Here is a 25,353-nt window from a genome sequence, read left to right as displayed (position 1 = left end):
TTACTGAAATTGTCTGGGTGCATTGTCCCTGTCCCTTTAGCACTGCAACTGCAAATATTGTGGTTTCGAGAAACTGCAATGTCTACATTGCAGGATTAAGACAGCTTCTAGTGGCTGTCTCCCAGACGCTAGAGGTGCTTTCTGGCCTTCACAGAGTTTGACTACGTGAAACGATGCTGGACGTCCTCAACTTTGCAGCGCCTTTTAAAACCCTATAGGAAAGCAACAAGCCAATTCTTTCCGATAAGGAAGGCATAATGTGCACGCGGCACTCGCCAGCGGCTTATGTCGGCGCTGGAATCAGGTAAGTGAAAAAAATGGTAATTTAACACTTTACTTGCCATGGGGGGCAGTGGGCACAAAAGGAGGGGCACAAGAGGAAGGGCACATAGGTGTGTGTGGGGGGGGGGGGGGGGCACAAGAGGGAGCAGAAGGTTTTCCTAATACTGAGGTTTTCTTTTAACATAAAGCAGTTAATTTGTTTATTTTGAATCCTTCACAACACAAAATTATTTAGAATTTTAAGTTATCTTTTCCACCTGTATATTTGAACATTATGCTGGCATAATGCATTGTAGGGCTGGTACATATCTACCCATTTGGAGAGACAGTCCTTATTTTTGGCCCAAGTCCCTCTGTCCTAATTTTTGTGTATGTCTATCTGGGCACTACAACTACAACAAATGCACGCATAAATCAGGTTGTGTATATAAGACAGATTGTACTAATTTACATTTTAGCAACATACATTTATCTTAGTAAGTCACCTATTTCTCAGACCACACCCTTAAAATTAAAGTATCCCTCTTTGCCCATATGAAATATAGGCAGAGAGGCGGCGCCTAACTACTGAGGAGAACGGTCGCATGCCGGCTGGGCTCCGAGCTACCAAACGGGAAAAACCCACAATCACCCCAGGGTGACCACAACACCAACACAAGCCCAATGGGGAGAAAAAAAATAAAAAACTCAAGCCCGAAAAGCCCACGATGGGCATGAACATCGACGAGATGTGGCGACAGGCCCAAGGCGCCTCAAGCTCAAATATGGCGTCCTTGCACGGCGGATGCTCTGATTTCTATGCCGAGACGTCGGATGAAGACGGAGGGGAACTCACCCTGGCAAGGCATAACTCACCACCAGCCCGATCACAACACCTGCCTCCAGCCGCGGCCCCCACGCCTGTGAGCATGGAGGCCATCAGAGAACTTATGGCGGAACACCATAACAAAATCTCGGCGGATGTTGCCTCGATTAGGGACACACTACGGGGCCTAACTGGGCGACTAGGAGCCGTAGAAGACACCTCAAGCACCCACACCAGCCAAATCCAAAAGCTACAACAAGAGGTGCAGGAGCTGAAACAGCAATCTATTCAAAACAACCTAAAATTTGCGAGCTTGAAGACAAACGCCACCTAAAACACCTCAAGGTTAGGGGCATCAATGAAAACATACCTGATGCTGAGCTACCGCATGTCACTCAGCGGCTCCTCACGGCCCTACTAACTCCTAAGATAGCCAAGGCGGTAGTACTCGACGGCATATTCCGTATCCCTAAGCCCACCGAGGACCCAACCGTAGCCACAAGAGACGTCTGGAATTGCAATAAATTCTCAATTCTCTTTAGTGCAATTCCAGACTAAAGGTCTGGAATTGCACTAAAATTCTCAATCTCTCTCTCTCCTCTGGCATATTTCCATCGCTCTTCAAACATGCAACTGTAACCCCAATTCTAAAGAAACCCAACCGTGACCCTAACTCCCCGTCCAACTACCATCCTATCTCGGTACTGTCTTTTGCATCCATGATCCTTGAAAGAGTTGTGTATGCGAGATTGACAGACTTTCTCGAGTCCAATTCTCTGCTAGACCCGCTTCAGTCTTGATTCTGCGCTAATCACTCTGTTGAAACAGCTGTGACCAAAGTATCCAATGATCTACATGCTGCAAAATCTTGTGGTCACTACTCTATCCTAATTCTCCTTGACCTTTCTGCGGCTTTTGACACTGTTGATCATCAACCGCTTCTTCTCATCCTCCGCAATATTAGTCTACAAGATATTGCTCTCTATGTATGAAAAAGAAAAAAGAAAAAATACACAAAAAAATATATACACAAGTACACCTAACCAACTCAATGGTAGGAATATGCAGAGGTACTTAACTGCGTATAAGATGGATACAGCTTCCCAAGAGGTTTCCCCCAAACGAACCTCAAATACAGATATGGGTATAGACAAAAATGGGATACAGCTGAATAACTAGAAAAAAAAGAATACATAGCACATAGTGAAGTACATTAACAATAATTGGATTTAACCCACAAAGATTGCACTCACGAGATGGTGTAGGGTAATGCGCCTTTAAGCCCACAATGGGCTGAAATGGTATTTGCCTTCCACGGATAGGTTACTCTGTCTTTCACAGGAAATGGAAGAATGCCAATTGAAATGTAAAAAATTGTTTTCTTTATTCAAAAGGCAGTAAATAGCCTTGAAGAATTCAATCGGTAAAATTTAAAAATAACTGCAATCTAACGCGTTTCGTCCATACAACTTGGACTTCATCAGAGAAAATTCTGCAGTTTAAACAATCACATAAAATACAAAGCATGCATAATGCGCATGCTTTGTATTTTATGTGATTGTTTAAACTGCAGAATTTTCTCTGATGAAGTCCTAACTGCAATCTAACGCGTTTCGTCCATACAACTTGGACTTCATCAGAGAAAATTCTGCAGTTTAAACAATCACATAAAATACAAAGCATGCGCATTATGCATGCTTTGTATTTTATGTGATTGTTTAAACTGCAGAATTTTCTCTGATGAAGTCCAAGTTGTATGGACGAAACGCGTTAGATTGCAGTTATTTTTAAATTTTACCGATTGAATTCTTCAAGGCTATTTACTGCCTTTTGAATAAAGAAAACAATTTTTTACATTTCAATTGGCATTCTTCCATTTCCTGTGAAAGACAGAGTAACCTATCCGTGGAAGGCAAATACCATTTCAGCCCATTGTGGGCTTAAAGGCGCATTACCCTACACCATCTCGTGAGTGCAATCTTTGTGGGTTAAATCCAATTATTGTTAATGTACTTCACTATGTGCTATGTATTCTTTTTTTTCTAGTTATTCAGCTGTATCCCATTTTTGTCTATACCCAAGATATTGCTCTCTCCTGGTGCTCCTCCTACCTCTCCAAGCGCTCTTTCAGTGTTTCTTTCTCTGGCTCTGCCTCTTCTCCCCAACTCCTCTCTGTTGGTGTCCCCCAAGGTTCAGTCCTTGGTCCCCTACTGTTCTCTATCTATACTATCTCCCTTGGTAAACTCATTAGCTCATTTGGCTTCCAGTATCATTTCTATGTGGATGACATGCAAATCTATCTGTCCTCTCCTGATCTCTCCCTGTCCCTCTTGACGAGTGTCTCTGACTGCCTCTCTGCTATTTCTAACTGGATGGCTGCCCACTTCCTTAACCCCTTAAGGACCAAACTTCTGGAATAAAAGGGAATCATGACATGTCACACATGTCATGTGTCCTTAAGGGGTTAAACTCCTTCAAATGTTGCTACTCCTGTGTCAGTCTCCCTCCAAGTCAACAAGATGGCTCGTTGCATAGGTGACCTCTCCTTCACGCCTCATGTTCTGTCTATTGCCAAATCCTGACGCTTTCATCTCAAAAGCATTGCGCGCATCTGACCCTACTTAACGCCAGATGCGACTAAGGTGCTGGTCCATTCCACTGTCCTTTCTCGCCTTGACTACTGTAATCCACTTCTCAGTGGTTTTACATGCGCCGGTACAGTCGTTAATGAATGCGGCGGCGAGGTTTATCTTCCTGTCCGCCCGCACCTCCCACGCCTCACCCTTCTGTCAGCCTACACTGGCTTCATTTAAGATATAGGGCTCAATTTAAAATTACGGTTCTTGCTTTCAAATCTCTACATAATGCTGCTCCCACCTATCTATCCGCCCTAATACACAAGTATGACCCGTCTAGGCCCTTACACTCTGCTGAAGACTTACGTCTATCTTATGTCTGTACTCCCACATCTGATGCTCGCCTTCAAGAATTTTCGAGGGCTGCACCGTTCCTGTGGAACTCACTTCCCTCCTCCGTTAGATGCTCACCCAGTCTCCACTCCTTTAAAAAATCATTAAAAACCCTCATAAAAGTGTATCAATTAAACTGTTAATAGCTCCCGACTGACTCCTCTCTTGAAACTGTCTAATACTATCCTTACCTTTTGTGTCACTTTATCCCACTCCCTCTAGCATGTAAGCTCATTGAGTAGGGCCTTCAACCCCTCTGTTCCTGTGTGTCCAACTTGTCTGGTTACAACTACATGTTTGTTTGTCCACACTGCTGTAAAGTGCTGCGAAATTTGTTGGCGCTATATAAATAATAACATCATGATAATAATGGTGCATGAAATGTTTTTGTTTTTTTTAAAGCAGCACACCGAACTAAGTTCTCCAAGTGTATTTGTTAAAGTGAATCCATGAAGGTGAAAAACAAAGATACTGATATTACTTTTTACTGAAGTACTGTAATTATCTAACATCTGTAACCTTGAAGATTTCTTAGTCATATCAATCTCACTCACCTTGTTCTCATCCCCAGGTTCCAGTGGGTTTTGCCTTAAATTTTGGTCCCCACTGCAACCAGACAATTGGGATAGGCGACTAAGATCCCATAGGGACTTGCTGGGTCTTCCCCCTGTTGTTTTGGCAACAGACAGCCTGGAGCGCTGGACATTCTTAAGAATATCACTTAGAGCACTATGTGACTCTTGTCCACCTCGTAAGTTTGCTGTAGAGCCTTCAAAATTGCGACACGCAGCTAGGCGGTGCCGAATAGAGTAGTCAGGTACATTCACAGTTTCTTTGGCCATGCGTAAAGAATCAGGGACACCTAATATATGATTGAACCCTGGGTTTCTTCCAATATTCTTTTCCATTGCTGGGACTACAGAACGACGTTCTGCTATCTTATTAACACTCTTAGATAATGGAACCCCAATTAATGGACTGATGATTGGGGCTGGCATTTCTGCTGGTTGCATCATCCCACTTGTATTAAATTTTTCTGGGGATGAAAATCCATTTATTTCTTTAATACGTTCTTCAGGTTGGCAAATGTGATTGACAAATTCAGGCTCTTTTGGTACTGATATTGCTAGTGAAGGAATTGGTGTTCTGCTATTAATATCTTTGTGGAAATCTTTGGCAAAATCATATCTTTGCAGAGGACGGGAAGCAGCAAATAATGTTCGAAATTCATTATCAAATGAGTCAGTAATTTCTCCAGTTAAAAGTGTGATAATGTTTCTCTCCAGGCGTGAGTCACTCCATGTAAAACTAAGAGTAAAAAAAAAAGAAAAAGGTGTATTGTTAGCTTATTCTTTCTATCCTGTGTAACAATAGATATAAATACAATTTATACATGAAGTTAAATGCCATCATTATCAGTTTCCCTACAATGAATATTTCAGTCAATCTATATGGATTGTATGTGTTTTAATTTACAGGTGTTCTATGTATTTTAGCATCTCTAGTCAACTAGAAAGGATTAAAGAAACACTCAACACATCATAATATCTTGCTGTAGTGCTTATGTTGACAGGAATGCCTTGTGCTCCACCATTGTCAGTAGTTTAACCTTTTTATAATAGATTCACTTTTTACCTGGGCCCGGTACCTTCTCCCCACTTCCCCTTTTTCCTATGACGAGTCTTGGCTGAGGGCATATTCTGATCTCTCAAACCATAACCAGGCCATGCATTGCAGAGCTTTGTTCATATAGAGAGCTTCCAGCTTTCCATCGTCAGTAAAAGAGGTGGGGAGCAGTCCCTAATGGGCCCCAAGTCATAAATTAAGCCTTTGTAAAATGGTTTCACTACATACAATTGGGGAAGGACACCAGGGCTCTCCTCACACTCTTAACCACTACAGCATGTTGTATTGGTTATGGTGTTTGAATTGTTCCTTTAACCCCTTAAGGACGGCAGACGGCCTTTTTGGGGTGGCTCTAAACGCCGGGGTCGGCATAGAACATCCCTGCCGTCCTTTGTACTCACCGGGTCCCCGCCGTTCCCACGACCCCATCTGCCTGAGCTCCTTGGCAGACCCCAGGATCGCGGCCGCCATCGTGGGAACGGCAGGGACCCGGTGAGTACAAAGGACGGCAAGGACGTTCTATGCCGACCCCAGGATTTAGAGCCACCCCAAAAAGGCCGTCCGCCGTCCTTAAGGGGTTAAAGGAACAATTCAAACACCATAACCAATACAACATGCTGTAGTGGATAAGAGTGTGTTTTCAAAGTTAAAATAAAGTTTTAAAACACTTTATAAATGTAATAAAAGTACTTAGATCATATATATAAATATATATATATATATATATATATATATATATATATGTTATTATTAAAATACACTTAGTGTATGTGTATGTATGTTTAAGTGTATGTATATATACTTAGATCATATATATAATATATATATATATATAAATATGATCTAAGTATATATTATTTATTTTCAAACTGTTTTTAAACTTTATTAAACGTTTTTTTACAGGCAGCAGGGGGACTACCTGTCATCCCAGGCACTCCCCCTGCTGGCACTGTTATGGACGGCTATTCTGTCCATGTGATCGTGAGGTCCTTGCAAGGACCTTGCGATCCCATGGCCCAGGAGTGCTGGATCAGTAGCAGCGGGACTCCCTGGGATGCCTGGTAAGTCCCCCCCATCGCCATCGGGGGATCGCCAGCGAGTAGGTAAATCCACTGGACGGCATGGACGTGCTATGCCGCCCGCTGGCATTTACAGCAGAGTCCCGGTCTATGAGGAAAGTTCAGTGTCTGCATGCAGAGGGAAGAGATACTGAATGTTGTGATTCAAACTAGGCAAGACTGAAATGGGAAGCAGCTCTAGCAGCCATCTAAGGAGTGGCCAGTGAAGCTATCACTAGGGGATAGGCAACCTTCGGCTCTGCAGATGTTTTGGACTACACCTCCCATGATGCTTTGCCAGCATTATGTGTGTAAGAGCATTATGGGGGATGTAGTCCACAACATCTGGAGAGACGAAGGTTGCCTATCTCTGCACTAGGCTATAATGTAAACTGCATTTTCTCTGAAAAGAAAGTGTTTACAGCAAAAAGCCTGAAGTGAATGATTCTACTCACAAGAATAAATGCAATAAGCTGTAGTTGTTCTTGTGACTATAGTGTCCCTTTAATGGGTTAAACATTCTTCCAAAAGGATTAGATACAAATTATAGCAACATAAGGAAGTGCATTTAGCAAATGCTACAATTTTCTGGGGAATATGTTAATATTTGTATACCTTTCCATTTGTGCATTAATAATAAAAGGCAACAAGGAGTAATATAATCATCAAGAAAGTCCAACTAATGGATAAACAAGAATAATGCACGATAATGACAATGCACATAACAGAAACAAATTACCAGATCACACCTTCTCACTGCGTGTGTTGAAAACTATGTGAAGATTTGAATAATTAGCTTTATAAGGTGGGTACAACTTTAATTCAACAAAGTAACAGTTAATTATAATTTTATATGTATTAAGGCCGTTTGGCCTGTATTTGTGGGAGGGGCTTAAATTAATTCACTCCCCTATATAAGGGACACTCCTTACCTGACTCATATCGCTTGAGGTCAGCATCAGAATGATTTCCACTACTTTCCCCTTTTTTCCACACTTCCAACATGATGATCAGAGGATGTCCCTAGACACCTCAGCAACAGCAGACCTGCACATGGGGGGGAATTTCTTAACCACTTGGCATGGTAAAAGCATGTTCCTTCCAGGATTGTCTGACACTTCTCCAACCAGATGGTCAGACGCGGCGTCTACCACGGGTTTGGCAGCGATCTACCGGGAACGATTGCTTTGGAGCTGTTGGCCATGGCATCCAGGTTTGGAAATTTTTCCACAACCTCAGCCCCTTTGGGAGATCTACCCCATTGTAGCAGCTGCTGTGGCATAGGGTAAATCATGGTCAGGGTCATCAATCCGTTGTTACTCTGACAACTAGGCACATGTCATATCATCAACAATCGCCACTACTCATCCATAAGGTCATGATATTTTTGGGGAACTCACTATATATATGTATACATCCCTGCTGATAATTGTCTCATTTATATTCCAGGCATGTTCATCACACGCTTCCTACAGCCGCCCATACAGTCACGGCCACGCTTTCGTTCCAGAGACAAAATCATGGATTAGACATACTCATGCAGCATAGCATGCACTATCCCACCTAGCACTTTCGTCCCATACTTGTAGAACACATAACACAGCTTTTCACCTGGCTTAAAGAAGCTCATTGGAACACGACATAGCTCAACCTGTGTCATAACATTTCTCCTAGGGTTTGCTTCTTTTTGCCACCTTAAACTTAAACTATCTCACACACCATTAATTATATAGTTTACAGGCATTCAACAACACAGGATAACCTATGGCCAAAACTACCATAACTTCATGCTATCATACCAGACAAGAATATACTCAGAGGTTTTCAGGAATCCATTCTCCCACGTTCCTCTCAGAGATTACCAATAGCCATCCAACTTTTCATCCTTATCGGACCTATTAGATCTACAACCATTCAATTATACTACCAAGTCGGCCATTACCAGCCATGCACATTGCCTTTTATGCCTTTCTCAGGCCAGATAATTCACTACCATCACCACCACTCAGACAGATCATTGTCTTCAACGATCCCACGTACGTAAACACATATTTCATTACCTATTGGCTCTACCACATTCCGAAACGAGTCAACACGGACCAACAGTAGAGATAACATACTATCCTACCACAACAAATGGTGTTCACTTTCGGTCCTAGATTCCTACCTTCAAAATTCTTCCAGGAATTAAATACTGTAATGCATTTAAGGAAATGTCTGGTTAATTTGTATATATTTGTTGACTGTATTAAATCTTTGATTATTCATTTTTGCCCTCTTTATTTACAGGCCTACCGTATCGTCGGTCTCGGCACACCACAACCGACTTGCTCACTTTATACTATCCTACGCTTATGCTGGATCCTTACTCCATATACGGCTATTGCCCCTTACACAAGTATTAAGGCCGTTTGGCCTGTATTTGTGGGAGGGGCTTAAATTAATTCACTCCCCTATATAAGGGACACTCCTTACCTGACACATATTGCTTGAGGTCAGCATCAGAATGACCCTCCCACCCACTCCTCATTTCAACACTTTCTCTTTTCTTTCCATTTACTTTAATTTCTTACTCCTTGGTGGGCCCTCTTTATTTACAGGCCTACCGTATCGTCGGTCTCGGCACACCACAACCGACTTGCTCACTTTATACTATCCTACGCTTATGCTGGATCCTTACTCCATATACGGCTATTGCCCCTTACACAAATATATATATATATATATATAAATAGATCTATATATATATTTAACGGCATTGTAAGTGTATATATAATTAGGATGTTTAGGTGAGTGCAGCCAGTCCCTTGTTTTCCCATGTATATTTAGGAGTCTAGCCAGCTCCTTGGTTTTGCACCGCCCCCTGTCACAGGTGTCTCATCTCAGGACCCTATTTAAGCCTTGTACTGCAGAGAACTCGAGATGGAAGGATTTCCCCAAGTGAGTAGCTCATTTAGTAGACAGTTGGCAGTGAGAGTAGGACCTGCCAAAGATGGGGTACATTGACGTTTGTGGCAGGCTTATGCAATGTATGATCATATAGTGTAAATAAACCCCCATTATTTTTTGCCCAGATTAGGTGTTTTTAATAAAACTAGTCAAATCTGTCAGCATCAAAGTAGCTGTTTAGTTGATACGTGAGTGCGCTGGATTTCTATTTTTAATATATATATATATATATATATATATATATATATATATACACACACATTGTACAGCGCTACGGAATTTGTTGGCGCTATATAAATAATACAATAATAATAATATATATATATTAAAATAAACTTAGAATAATAGTTTGTGTGTGTGTATGTGCATATAAAAGTACTTAGATCATATACAAATACATATATATGATATAAGTACTTTAATTTACTTTGTTAAACTTTTTTTAACTTTACTTATTTTTAAAACTTTTTCTTACAGGCAGCAGCAGGACAGTCTGAGAGCTCAGGCAGTCCCCCTGCTGGCAATACATGAGCCGGCTATTCCGGCCATGTGATCGCAAGGACCCCGCAATCACAAGGCCTTGGAGGGCCGGATTGTGTAGAAGGGGGCTGCCTGAGCCCCCAGGCAGCCCTCCAGATCGCACCGCCGTAAGTCCCGTGGATGGTGGGGACGTTCTATGCCACCCTCCAGCGTTTAGGAACGCCCAAAAAATTACGGCATAGAAAACCCGCCATCCTTAAGGGGTTAAAAATGGTTTGAATCTACAAATCTGGTCAGTATATTTATGTATACGTCTTAGTATCTCCCATATATGCTCTGTTTGCGATTGAGCATTTGATTTAGATTATTATTTGAGGCTTATGTTGATTTTTATTGCTGATTTTTACATACAGATAATCTAAATTTAGATTTTTTGAAGGGGACATTGTGGGCACCGTAACTGCTTCACTTCTTTGAAGTGGTTATAGTGTTTAGAATGCCTTGGTGCTGCAATTAGATTCAGAATTAAACAGTTTTTAATGTTTTGAAGCTTAACAAGATTCCACAGCAGCCCATCTCAGCAACCTTCATTCAGTGGTACACGGCTCGGAAATAGTTTAACACTGAATGGAGGGACAATTCCAGGGGACTCCAGGCACTATAACTATAGTGTCCCTTTAACAATATTGCACCTATTTTGGCTAGCTGCTATATATTTTTCATAATACCTATTTTTCTCCAATTTTATATTTTATATATATATATATCCATACTTTGTATCATTAATATTGTACCATAAGCACAGAAAACATTTATATTTGTAATTTTTATCTGCAAATTCAGAATTTACAATTGTGGCAGATTGATTTACTGTATCCATGTTAATTTTAGGGCAAAATATGAGCCCAAACTAGAAGTTAGTGACACCCTGACATATCATATGCAAAATAATGCCATCTGTACTATTTCATATGGGGTGTTTTAAGTATGTTTTCATTGTCATGTCATCATCCATTTCTACCGAAATCTGCAGTGATATTTTCGTTAAATATTTTTTTCAAATACATGATGCCTTCCTGTGTAAAATCCATAGGTCTCTTGAGTCCTCCCACTTTACATATCCTAAATCTGGATACTATTGGATCCCCTGAGTATATCAACACCCCCAATCTATTCATATACCTAGATTTGTGGGAAGAAATTTGATGGGCTGATTTGCTAGGTTCATTCGGGTGAAATACTAGGTTTGAACAAAACAAAATCAACCCCCCCCCCATAATGACATATGAGGCAGCCAGCCAGTCATGTAACGGTTAATCTAATTATGCCTTCCAGCTGCAATATACTCAGAAAGTGTATTATAGCGAGTGTAGGACCACAAAGACTGCCTTCTTGGCACTGCCAACTGGATTACACCTGAGCACCCAGTGATCAGTTGTTGTTTTTTTTGTTTTTTGTTTTTTTAAATAAGCTTTATGAAAAATCTATATTAACATAAACACCACATTTTCCTTTCTTACAGCTATAACATAAACCAATAAGATGGCGGGTAACTGTTAAAATCAGATTTTTGTTTTATTTTGTTAGTTCTAGCACTTAGTACTAAATCAAAAGTATTCTCTGTTTGTTGTAATTGCAGATCTTGAAATGTGTTCACAGTGCTCATCCTTGGTCTTTTTTTGTATCTCTCCTACTGCAAGAGCAAGAGAAAGAGCAGAGTAGATGATAACATTGTCAGCAACACAATGTGGCAATTTTGTTGACGTTCTGAACCATTGCAGTAAGTTGTATGGCAGCAAGTAAAACCAAATGAGTAGTCTGACCCATAATGACTTTGCATTTCATTAGTGCCACATCTGTCTATATCAAGGCAACCTTTAACTGTGAGCAGGGCGATTCCCATTGATGATCCTATGCCAGAATAGCAAGCTTCACCTTCGTAACACATGATCTTGTTAGTGTGGCAAGTGAGGGAACTTGTTGTTTCGCATTGAAAGCAATCCAATGCCCCCACATAGCAGATAGAGCAAGCCATGAGGCCTAGTCCCAGAAGGAAAACAAACGGTTTCATTATCTTGAGGGTAATACCAGGAGGGTGAGATTGTAGTGCCTCTGCATGTGCTAGTGTCCCACAAACACTGAGAAATAACGCATATTGAACATACTGCACTTCTGTTCAGGTGTGAGTCAGTGATATTGTGACATCACGATAGAGCAATATGTCATAAAACTAATGAGTCTATGCAGTTTTTGGTATTCCTATGGTACAGAAAGAGTGATTTATTAGACAATGCTCAATATCATCAAATAGTAAATTTAAGTAGGATTTGTAAATGTTGGCACAGCGTGGATTAAATCTACAGCTGCAAAATGAAATGTGATCTCTTAATAAACATGAAACTTTAAAACAAGGGACCAAGATATGTTTTACTGACAAATTGTTTAATCTAAATCAGGAAGGCCCAAAGTATTTAATATTTCAGACATCCTTCACTGTATATATTTATTTGCATAAAATAGGAAAAATCCTTTTCTAAATGAAAAAAGAATATACATGAAATATAATGTTACCTTTACACATACAAATATAATAACACTGTTAAGCTTAGAAACTGGCAAATTATCAGAAATATATAATATTAGTGACATAAAAATATGTTCCCCAGGTGGCTGGAAGAAATGAGATTTAATCGAAGGCAAATAAAAAGGTTTTTACAGTGAGAACGTTAAGGATATGGAATTCTCTGCCTGAAGAGATGGTTTTATCATCAGAGTCCATACAGATGTTTATACAGCAATTGGATAAATACTTCCAAAAACATAACATACAGGGATATAATTTCAAATTAGTGGGGTAATAGCTGCTTGATCTAAGGAGACATCTGACTGCTATTTTGGGGTCAAGAAGGATTTTTTTCCTAGTTTGTTTCAAAATTGGAAGCACTTCATACTGGGTTTTTTGCCTTCGTTTGGATCAACACAACTGCAAAAATGTGTAAGGAATATGTAAGAAAGGTTGAACTTGATGGACCAAGTCTCTTTTCAGTTATCGAACTATGTAACCTGTTAGTCTCACTCACTCTTAGCTTACAGTACACTCGTATATAATATATCTTATGTTATATATTTGTTATGAGACCTGCGAATCTTGTCTTCAAATCTTGTTTTTCTTTTATGCTTAATATACTCTCACTTCAAAATTAAAATGTACATAAAAAATATAGATGAGAAATCGGTACTTCACATGTGCCCATAGTGTCCCAAAGCCCAAATCACTATGGTATCAAGTCCACTTCAACCCTAACTTGCTTCACAAAACTTCTTTGTATTTCACAGGGTCAGACTAAAATAAAGTGCAACCTGCCCAGTTTGTTCCTTGGAGATGGCATTCCTGAAAGTCAACTAAAAGGCACTACCAGCAAACTTTGCAATTCTAATTTGATGTGTCTGTTATGCTAGAGAGACATTGTCAGTGACTTCTTGTTGTCTTTTTGTTTGTCCCCTCTATGTATGGGTAAATAGGTAACCCAACCACTTCCCAGGCTTCTTGTTATTAATGCCCTGCCCTACCCTACATAATTCTCACCCTTTTCCATGTAAAGACAGACTGAGCATCATGGGAAATGTGCTCATTAACATCTGAGAGATTTAGCAACAGAAAATATAATGATGGTTAACTCTAGATTTTTGTACATAACATTTCTCATTAAACTGAACATTGTGGAAAAGGTAGCTTGCCAAGATAAATAAATAATTATCCCTCAAACAAAAGCTTACCTTTAAATGAAATGTGCTTGTGGATTAAAGTTACAATGAAGCTCATTGAGCCTTAAAAACAAAATTTTAGGTTGGCTGAATATCATGAGAAATGCAAATGGAGAAATCTATCTGTATCCCATACCTCCCTCTCTCCTCAATCATCAGACCCCTAATAAGGCTATAAACCAGGTTTTTAAATAATGTTATACCAGCCCTACATTCACACCTTTCACTGAACAGTTATTATCTGACATATATAATAATTAAATAAGGTTGTGAAATAAAAGGGCATTTATTCAGAAACTCTATTTCCCTTTAGATCAGGGGTGGGGAACGTCCAGCCCTTTCAGATGTTTTGGACTAAATCTCCCTTGATGCTTTGCTAACATTATGGCTGTAAGAACATTATGGGAGGTTTAGTCCAAAACATCTAGAGGGCCAAAGGTTTCCCACCTCTGCTTTAGATGTTAGCACAGATATTCATAAATATTTACACAGTTAAACAGACACATTCATCCAAACAAATATACACAGGGCAGGTGCAAGGATTTCTGCCGCCCTAGGCACTCAGACACTCACTGACAGACATACACTCATTCACTTTTAGTAGTGTGTGTGGAACTGCACTCACTCCCATAAATCTGAGCCAGGGTGCTTGCTGAACCTGAATCAAACACCAGATTTCCAAAAATGTAATAGAGTAATAGAGGTCCAGGCACTCCTTGGTTCAAGCCAGTTACTTTATTAGGAACCACAAGAGCAATGTTCCGACCCCAAAAGGTCTTTGTCATACACTCATTCACTGACACACACACACACACACTTACTGACAGACATACACACACACACAGAAACACACTCAATGACAGACATACACTCACTCAATGACACACACACACATTCACTGACACACACACACACACTCACTGACAGACATACTGTCAAGGGTGGTGGTCCTGTGACCGGGACTCAGTATGCCTGATCTTGATAGTAGGAGTCACTGTGTGGAAATGGATTATCAGGGCCTGGTGCAGGGTAACTGCACGCCCCCTGGTGTTGAGCACCAGCATTTGTGTGGCCACATACCAGGGCCCTGATGACGCTTCTGCGTATCCCACGTGCCAGATGACAATATGCAGACCTCCCAGGAACTGGATAGGGAGGCTCTGCAGCAGACATGTATCCAGTACAGAAACAAGGTAAGACTAGAATAGACACCAAACAAGAAAACAAGACAAAACAAGGAGAACCCAGAACCCAGTACATGAACTGGGAATACATGACAAAATAAAACAAGATAAGAGATACAAGGCAAAACAAGAGGACACATAACTAAGTACTATATATGTAAAACATTGGAGATTTAGACATACATAAATGGCCAAGATGTAAGCAGCCCACCACTGCGTCAAAGTACTCAAATTAAGGTAGGTTCCTATCTGCCTAGATATGCATGACTAAATAAAAAATAGTAAAACACACACAGCACTTACCTGCAAGAAAGGGGTAGAGGACTTGGAACAACTGCCTGCAGGAACCAACTGAAACAAAAGGATTAATGGAAAAGGAAAGGTTTTTGCAACATATAACAAACATATAAAGGAATTCAGGAGACTGGGAATTCCAGGAACGGAATCAAGGAATGAAGCCAGAAAACACAGCAAAAAAAGAAAACCAGACATGGAATAGAAAACCAGAAAAAAAAGAAAAACTAAACAAGAATTGTAAAAAGAGTACTGGATACCAGAAGCCAAGGTCAGACATCTCCGCAGAACATAGCAGGATGTGACACATACACTCACTGACAGACACACACAGGCAGACACTCACTGACATAAATACACTCACACACTCACTGACAGTCAAACACTCACCTCCATGGGGTCCAGTGTGGGGCAGTGGGGCCGGAATGCTGTCATATCCAGGCTCCCAGCATCACAGAGGGCGCGCAAGGGAGGAGTGAGAGGCTGCAAGAAGAGCATCTCTCGCTGCCTGCATTCCGCTCCAGGCACCGGCATGTGATGGCAGAGCAGGCACCTGTCATCAAGGTAAAAAGGTGCCTGCTCTGCCATACTGTAGCAGGGCTCCTCTGGGCGCCCCCACCTTCAGGCGTCTGGAGGAGCGTCCAGGCACTGAGGGGGGCGACTCTAGAGCTGCTCGCCCAGCACTGCAGGCTAAGACATGGAGCCCACCAGGAAATATTCCGGTGGGCACCCCCAGCATGCCGGCACCCTAGGCGAATATATACAGCAAAACAAAGACATTTATGACAAAAATAGCCAAGCTGGAATACTGCAGCTATGCTTCCAGTTCTGCTAAACTGGCCCTTTACAACAGTTCTCACTTACGGTAAGTGAAAAACCCTGTTAGAATCATGCACCCAAGACATTAACACTTACAAATACATACACTTATACTATGACATATTTAAAAATGGTTCAAAAGCTCAATCTAGAAACTACAGAACTGTGAACTTAACATCTGTGGCTGGGAAATAATGTGAAGGGATGTTATGGGACAATATCCAATAAATAATTTTGAACAACAATATCGTTAGTAGGAATCAACAGTTTTTTCAGAGAGGCAGGTCATGCAAAGCTAACCTAATTGTATTGTATGAAGAAGTTAGTAGGAATATAGATGGAAATGTCCCAGTGGATGTGACCTACTTGTATTTTATTTTTAAAGTATTTTATACAGTTCCGCACAAAAGTTTATGATTAAATCAGTAGGTTTATATGACAAATCATGTTCTTGGATAGAACTTTATCTTTAAAATAGAGTGCAGAGCATAGTAGTAAATAGAATATTTTCCAATTGGACAAAAGTGGTAAGTGGAGTGACCCAAGTTTTTGCAGAGTCCACTTTTCTTTCATTTGTTTATAAATGATTTTGCAGTAGACACTGAAAGTCATGTGTCCGTGTTTGCAGATGACACAATAATAGGTAAGAAAATACAGTATTATACCTTTTCTAGAAAATGATTTGGATACAGTGGAAAGCAGGGCAGGAGGGTAGCAGATGAGATTCAAAGTCGTGCATATTAAAAAAAGAAATCAACAAGTAACGCATATATTAAATTGGGTTGAGTAAGGGATAAAAAAATATATAAATTACTTGGGAACAATTACATATAAAAAACTAAGCAACAATATGCAATGCCAGTCTGTCATTGCAAACACTTTTATGGTGCTGGCATATATTAAAAGTGGTATTGAGTCACATGATGAAAATATAGTTTTGCCTCTTTATAAATGAATGGTAAACCCCCACCTTAAATCTGTGTTCTTTAGAACAACAACATACAAGATGTCAGCCATTGAGACTAGTACAGATGCATTTTTGCTTAAAGCAGAGGAAAAGCAGACATCCCAAGTCTCCCGGTAGTTCCGGGAGACTCCCTCGTTTTGCATGCGGCTCCCTGACACCCTCATACCATGTATAATATCCCGGAAATCACACACACACAATCTGACTTACAATGTATATCAGATTGAGTGTTGCTTACCAGGATATTATACATGATTTGTGCCCCCATCCCAGTATGCTAACAGGAGTGTAGCTGAGGGTCTGTGTCAGTGTATCTGAGTGTTTGTGTCAGTGTGTGCGTATCTGCATGTCAGTGTGTATCTGTGTTTGTGTCAGTGTGTATCTGTGTGTCAATGTGTGTATCTTTATGTATCTGAGTATATGTGTCAGTGTGTATATCTGAATATATGTGTCAGTGTGTGTATCTGAGTGTATGTATCAGTGTGCATATCTGAGTGTGTGTTTCAATGTGTGTATCTGTGTGTCAGTGTGTATCTGAGTATGTATGTGCCAGTGCGTGTATCTGTGTGTCAAGGTGTTCATACATGTTTGCGGGATGTGTGTGTCTGTGTGGGGGGAGGGTGTGTTCACGTGTGGCTTTAGACAATGAGATGGTAACTGTCATATACATGTTGTGGTTTTAATGTATGGGTGCCTGAGAGAACACTTGCTAAGATTAATCTCAAGAAAAACCCACCTGGGGTGAAAAGCTAACAGAGGTGCTTAATTCACATTAAAATTGTTCATGATCACTTTTGTATAAATATCTGCAAGGTACTGTCCCTCAAAGAAGAATTCTGTGTTGAATTTGTTGATCAGGGTTTTATTTAATGCATTAAAGGGACACTATAGTCAGCAAAACAAATGTAGCTTAATGAAGCAGTTTTAGTGTATAGATCATGCCCCTGCAGTCTCACTGCTCAATTATCTGCCATTTAGGAGTTAAATCACTTTGTTTATGCAGCCCTAGTCACACCTCCCTGCATGTGATTTACACAGCCTTCCTAAACACTTCCTGTAAAGAGAGATCTAATGTTTACATTTACTTTATTGCAAATTTGGTTTAATTTAGAATTTTGTATCTCCTGCTCTGTTAATAGCTTGACAGATCCTGCAGGACCCTCCTGTATGTAATTAAAGATCAATTTATAGAGTAGGAGATACAAGCTTTTAACCCCTTAAGGACACATGACATGTGTGACACGTCATTATCCCCTTTTATTCCAGAAGTTTGGTCCTTAAGGGGTTAAAGTAAGTTACATCTGATTAAAAATTAAACAATTTTCTTTTTCATGCAGTTGGTGTCAGTCACACCTAGGTGAGGTGTGGCTAAGGCTGCATGAACAAAAGCAAAAGTGATTTAACTCCTAAATGACAGAGAATTGAACAGTGAAACTGCAGGAGCATGATCTATACACCAAAACTGCTTCATTAAGTTACAGTTGTTTTGGTGACTATAGTGTCCCTTTAAGATCAATAGACACATTTTTGAAACGCTTTCTCTGATCTGACTTTGTAGCTTACCAGAAGTTAAAGTAAGCTAACTGAAGTAACCTTTTTTAATCAGATATAAACATACGCAGATTATTTCCCTAAAAAAAATAAAGAATGTGAAAGTAATTAAGTCAGTTGAAGACTTGCCAAAAATAAGGTATTTTTGATGACAGATTAAACATGATATGGTCACATTATGTTTCCACTTTTCTTCTAGAATAGGTATTCTTATGTACCTTAAATCACAAGATTGTTTTACTGAAGTGCCCTGATAACGGATACTGTGTACCTTTTATATCCATATATTAATTCCTAACATAACATAACATAACATACTTAATTTTACTTATAGAGCTATAATTATATACTTGCCTATATGTCCCTGTTATTACAGATTCACCATCCACCAGAAGAAATTTCTCTTTTAGAATTCCAGTTACTTGCTTTAAGTGTCGGGTGTTGAAGGTACATCCTGAAAGTATTCTTATGCGCATGTTCTATAAAACAAAAAATAATGGACCGACTATATAAATGTATCAGATTATTTTGCAAAAATGTATTTAAACATTCATAAATAATAAGAAATAATAATTTAATATCAAGTTTGAAAGACATTATGAAAAGAACATTTACATGTTTTTCATTAGTTTGTTCACTGGATCAATATGAATGCCCATGAAAACAGACTTTCATGAAAGTTAGACTGTTTAATAATATAACATCAAATATATGACAGTATCCTACATTCATATGTATGTACCTTGGGTCAGACAGTGTTTTAAAATCATCACTTAATCTCTATGGTCTTCTCGGCTTCACTCCCTGCCTAGTGCAGTGACACCATAAGACAGAAGTTGGTCTGACCCAAGGTGCATGTTTATGGCTGGAGGATCTTGTCATAGACTATAGGTAGGGATGAGTCCACTTTTTTTTTTTACATATACTTACTTTAAAAAAATCTATTTCCTTTCAATACTTGCTGAAAATGTTATATTAAAAATTGTTTAAGTGACAGTTGTCCTATAAGTTGTAGATATTTTACAGATGTGACTGCATATCTGCTTATCTATTTTTTGGAATTTAAGGCGCAGAGGAATATAAGATGCACCCATTTCAACTAAAAATGTTGATGGAAAATACAAAACAACCAGTTGAAAGTATTACCACCCTCTAGTCACAGAGGTAGGCAACCTTCAACACTCCAGATGTTGTGGACTACATCACCCATAATGCTCTTACAGCCGTAATGCTGGCAAAGCATCAAGGAAGATGTAGTCCAAAACATCTGAAATGTCAAAGGTTGCCTATCCTTGGAAGTGTATCTCATCCGCCCTTTAGTATCTCTTTGTGATACTAAAGAAACACAAGGTATCACCTTGTGTTTCTTATAGACATGTGCAATTCGTTTCGGTCCGAATATGAATTCAAATGAATTTCGGGCAATTCGGACATTTGGGTACTTCCGAATGTCCGAATTGCTGAAGTTCCGAAGTGCCGAAGTTCCGAAGATGCCGAATTTCCGAAGTGTCGAACTGCCGAAGTTCCGAAGTGCCGAAGTTGCCGAAGTCCCAAATTGCGAAAATTCAGAATTTCGGAATGCCGAACCGAACCGAAAATTTTCCCCATGCACATGCCTAGTTTCTTATACCCAGGTTGTGTTTCTATTCCCCGCATTTTATTCACCCCCACTTGTGCCTCTTAACCCTCCTTGAAACTTGCTTTCCCGCCTGTCCTTTTGTGCCTCTTTGTGCCTCCTGTTGTAGATTGGCCTTGTGCACTATGATAGAGGATCATCTTTATCCTCTTCCCAGACTGACAATACGATACTCGCTGCTCCCAGTGAGAAGCTTCCTGTCAGACTGGGTAGAGGATTAATACGATCTTCTACTGCAGTCTGTGATGCCACGCTACATATTGTGACTGCCACCCCACCAGTCACCTGGAGATACTGGCCTTGAAATATAGGATGAAGGCATTTTTGTATTTTGTAGACTTTTGGGGCAAAAAACTGTCCTGTATTCCACACAATATGGTAAATTGTGGATAGGCACCTCTGTACAGAGGGATTGTTTATAATGTATGTATGTGAGCTTGTGAATACTATATATAGGACATAAATAGTGGGTGGGTAGGTACATTTGACTGCACTGTTAAATACATTTAAGTTGCTGGGTGCAAGCAGCTAGTTATTTAACAGTTGGTAACTGTAGGTGATTCAGTGTGTAGGAGTATGTGAATAGGGGTATGATGGGTAAGATTTGACGTGGATGAGTGTGTCTCTGGGAAGGCATGTAACTGTGTGGATAAATGTGACTGGATTGGAAAATAAATTGGTGTGATTGGTATGAATATAACAGGTGTGTGGTTGTATGTTACTCCTTATTTGGGGTATTTATTTCTTGATGTGGGAAATTTGTCCATATACGTGTTTACAGCCTGATGGTATTTTGGAAATCTGCATTTTCTGTGAGAGACAGACAGACAGACAGACAGACACACAGACACACAGACACACACACACACACCTTTCAAAATAATGTTCCTTTATATTTTCAACATAGTGAGAAACAAAAGCATTGTCAGGGAACTCTTTGTATTGTAATTTTATATACAAAGACAAAGCATAATTTTGTGATTTGCCTAGACTTTCTCATTATGGTTGCCAAAGATTAGCATACTTAAAAAGAAACCTGTCATATTACAGTAAGTTTAACTTTACATTTGAAAAGGCCAGACATGCTATGCCTGGTGTTGTTTATTTACATTAAAGAAAAACATATGACTTTACTTAATTATTTATAATCTATTTGTTATATTGTTTATAATGAATCTTATATTTTCCTCAATTTCAAGTTTTCCATTAAAACAAAAACATAATTACTAAATAAATAAATACTAATTATTATTTTTCGTATTATATTATTTATCAGTCCACTAAGCTAGTTACATGTATAGTAAGGAACGGAGGAAGTTGTGCTGTACAGTACAACATCAAACAGTACAGTGTGCTAACGCAACGCATACCAGCAATGGCATAACTAGAAACCCCGGGGCCCGGTGCAAAAATTGCACTGGGGCCCCCCAGCCCTCTTGATGTGTCTCATTTTCCCACATGTCTCATTCCCTCCCCCCAGCACCTCCATGTGTCTCATTCCCCCCCAAGTGTCTCATTTCCTCCCGCCATGTGTAACATTCCCTCCCCCCAAACCCCTCCACATGTCTCATATTCCCACAAGCCCCTTAATGTGTCTCATGCCACAAAAGCCCCTCTATGTGTCTCATTCCCCCCAGGCACCGCCATGTGTCTAATTTCACCCACAAGCCACTCCAAGTGTCTTTCTCCCCCCTTCACTCTTGCCACTCCATGTCTCTCTCCCCCCTTGCAGACTCTCCATTTCTCTTCCATTTCCCCCTTCCTTCCCCTGCAGCCACTCCATTTCTCTCCATCCTTCCTTCCTGCAGTCTCTCAATGTCTCTCTCCCCCACCATTTCCCTACAGCCCCTCAATTTCTTCCCCTTGCAGCTACTCTATTTCTCCCCCACTTCCACTGCAGACCCTCCATTTCTCACCCCCTTACCCTGCAGACCCTCCATTCTCCCCCTTCCACTGCAGACCCTCTATTTCTCCCCTCTCTTCCCTTGCAGACCCTCCATTTCTCCCCCTTGCCCTGCAGAACCTCCATTCCCCCCCCCTTTCCCCTGCAGACCCTCCATTTCTCCCCCCCCCCTCTGCTGCAGACTCTCCACCCCCCTTCCCCTGCAGACTCTCAATTCCCACCCTTCCCCTGCAGACTCTCCATACCCCACTCTTCCCATGCAGACTCTCCATTCACCCCCCCACCCCCCACCCCCTTCCCCTGCAGACTCTCCAACCATTAACTTTGGACTGGAACAGCTGGGTTTGCTACAGGGACATTTTGACATATCTTGTGGGAGTGTTCATAGATCAAACCATACTGGGAAGCCATGCATGCCATAATTGAATAGTTCTTGGACAACCCCCCAATCTTTTTACCTGCCCCATCCATCTTACATCACACCTGCACAACGACTACTTGATACAAGAAATCTCTTAAGGATCCTAAATAAGGCACAACAAGTAATTTCATATATTGGAAATAGGATACACTACTACATCTCACCCACTGGTACGACAAATGGAGGAACTAAGACAACTAAAATAATTGACTGTGTCAGCACTAAGACGAACACACACATACTTAGATACTTGGAAAGAAAGACTTTCAATGACAGTTTACATTTAGACATCGACAGGTTAGGATATTCAGAGGGGGGACACATAGAAAGCGGCGTTCGCTTCAAATGGGGTCCAAAGTCACTGGGAAGGGGAGTATGCATTACTTTACGGAGTTCTGTGGCCTTCCTATCACACATTGTTCTGTAGCATACAGGCCCTCAAAATGCTTTTTGTCTATCTCCTATGATACATTCCTTAAAGAGGGCGGGGAGTTGGGCCACTGGAGGACGGTCCCACATTACGGGAAAGAGTCATTGGAATGATGCTTGCACAGACTGTATAAGATATTGAGCTGCAGCACATAGTTTATAAGGAAACTTATTGGTTATATTATTATATCATATTAATTTTTGAAGAATACTGACTGACCTACGCATCCAACCTCAATTTCTTTAAAACCACACACATGGTCCTGCATGATCAGAAATAATACTGTATATTGAGACCTGCAAGTCCTATTATGTTTACCTTACTTTACTTGACAGAATCCAAATAAAATATTATTCACAAAAAAAACAACAATGTTGTATTTAGGGTGTGAAAAATATTTCCTTAGAATTGTATGAAACTGACTGAGCCTGTTACAATGGCATTCCTCACCTATACCTTAGGTAGACCTTTAGCTCATCCAACATACTAACTTTCACAGTCATGTCACTAGTAACTAAATCTAAAAACACATCACATGTACGCAACCAAGTGTTTGACATACTGTGCAATTATATTATGAAGTAACTGCTGTGGGTGGGGTTAGTGCTGTAGTTTGAAAGCTTTACATCACCAGTAGTGTTGGTCACTAAAAATGACAAATGATTTGTCTTTTTTTGCAGAAAACATACAGTACCTCAATGAAACGGACGTTAACTGCAAGTGTTTCCACCATCTGCAGGAACGATGATAAATGATGCAGGCTTATAATTATGTAAACTGGAACCATGCGTCTTGTGGCTGCTTCGTACAAGTCAAGGAAAATATCTGAATCCGTAAAGACATCCATAACAACAGCTATAACCTGAAAATCAAAACATAACCATAATAAAATAAGATGTCAGTATATTATGTGGACCAATATAGATATTCTGTGCGCAATATTTACTTCCATCTACGGTAATTGTTTGAAGGCTGGATTTTATTTATTGGTTTGGAAATCTAAATATTGTATATGTGCTCCTCAACATTCTAGCTCTTGTAGTCCCGAAGCATAAAACTTTTGTTGACCAATAATAACTGTTAAAATATACATAAGTGAACAGTGCACATAATGTAAACCAAATGTGTACATAATAAACATGTTTTCAAATAAACAAATAACATGTATATACCATACAACTCCTTTCAAGTGTATAACTAAAAAAGAAAAATACACAGCATTATAGCGCAATATATTGTTGCATATAAACAAATAATGTCAAAAAAGTATCTCTTGTGGTATTCAACTCACATGTTCTTGAGCCTCTATGTATTGGCTCAAGTTAAACAAGATAGGTCTAAAAGAAATAACTAGAAGCAAAGAAAGTACTAGTTCTCAAAGAATATAAAAATAAATGTCTCATTCTCAGTTTTTTGGTTAGAACTAGTACAATGTAGGCAACCCATGAAGTGTACATATATAGTAAATATTAAAATATACCTTTTAATAGCAAACATTAAAAAAGTGTGTCAAAAAAGTATCAAAAAACATATAAACGGAATTAGGCGGTAAATAGCAGACCGTTTGGTTAGGTGGCAAGTAGGCTAAATAGTCTTTAATAATGTAGCAACAAAAGTGGGTATACTAGAAGGGTAGAAAGGAATCATAAATAGTAGAAACAATTGCTACAGAATATATTCTACAATCCTATAATAGGAGAACTCCCCTCTAAATAATGAAACCACCCAGGAGAAAATAAAATACAAAAAACTCCTTGCTGTTGCATAAACCACGTCCCAGACGCTAAAATGACCTCAAACAGCTATCTGTTGGAGCTTGTTTGAATTCTAGTCTGAATAGTGAACTGAAACAAGTTCATTAGAATTCTAGTCTGAATAGTGAACTTGAAACGATCGATATAGTCCACTAACTGACCTCCAAAATCCTAGGAGCAAAAGACGAAACTTCCTAATAGCTGAGTGTCCCTGCGGCTAGGCTCCCAAGCGGCTGCTATCTAAGCCTCCAAAATAAAACTAAGCTAAAGCTGTGATGGAGAGATAATATCAAAGTTCATTCTGTCTGTCCCTTATCTTGAACTCAATAGCTAGCTATAGTGTGAGCATCCCGACGCGCGTTTCGCCGTAACTCGGCTCGTCCAGGGGAACCGGGTCAAAGAAAAGTTGTAGTTTAAATATCCCGCCCTCTGCTGCAATTGGCTGGTAATTCCATCAGCC

General features: G+C 40.0%; 1 protein-coding gene across 1 annotated transcript in view; it reads right to left on the bottom strand.

Moving 5' to 3' along the window:
* FAM83E (family with sequence similarity 83 member E) overlaps positions 1-25,353 on the bottom strand; it is a 102,438-nt gene that overhangs the window by 25,321 nt on the left and 51,764 nt on the right. Inside the window, exons 3-5 of the mRNA XM_063436815.1 lie at positions 23,834-24,001; positions 19,104-19,228; positions 4,611-5,364 (exon numbers count right to left, since the gene is read on the bottom strand). Coding sequence (XP_063292885.1) covers positions 4,611-5,364; positions 19,104-19,228; positions 23,834-24,001 — 1,047 coding nt within the window. The remainder of the gene's footprint in view (positions 1-4,610; positions 5,365-19,103; positions 19,229-23,833; positions 24,002-25,353) is intronic.

This window comes from Pelobates fuscus, chromosome 11 (genome assembly GCF_036172605.1).
Source record: "Pelobates fuscus isolate aPelFus1 chromosome 11, aPelFus1.pri, whole genome shotgun sequence".
In the NCBI taxonomy this organism is placed as follows: domain Eukaryota; kingdom Metazoa; phylum Chordata; class Amphibia; order Anura; family Pelobatidae; genus Pelobates; species Pelobates fuscus.
This window is presented reverse-complemented; position numbering and strand designations above follow the sequence as displayed.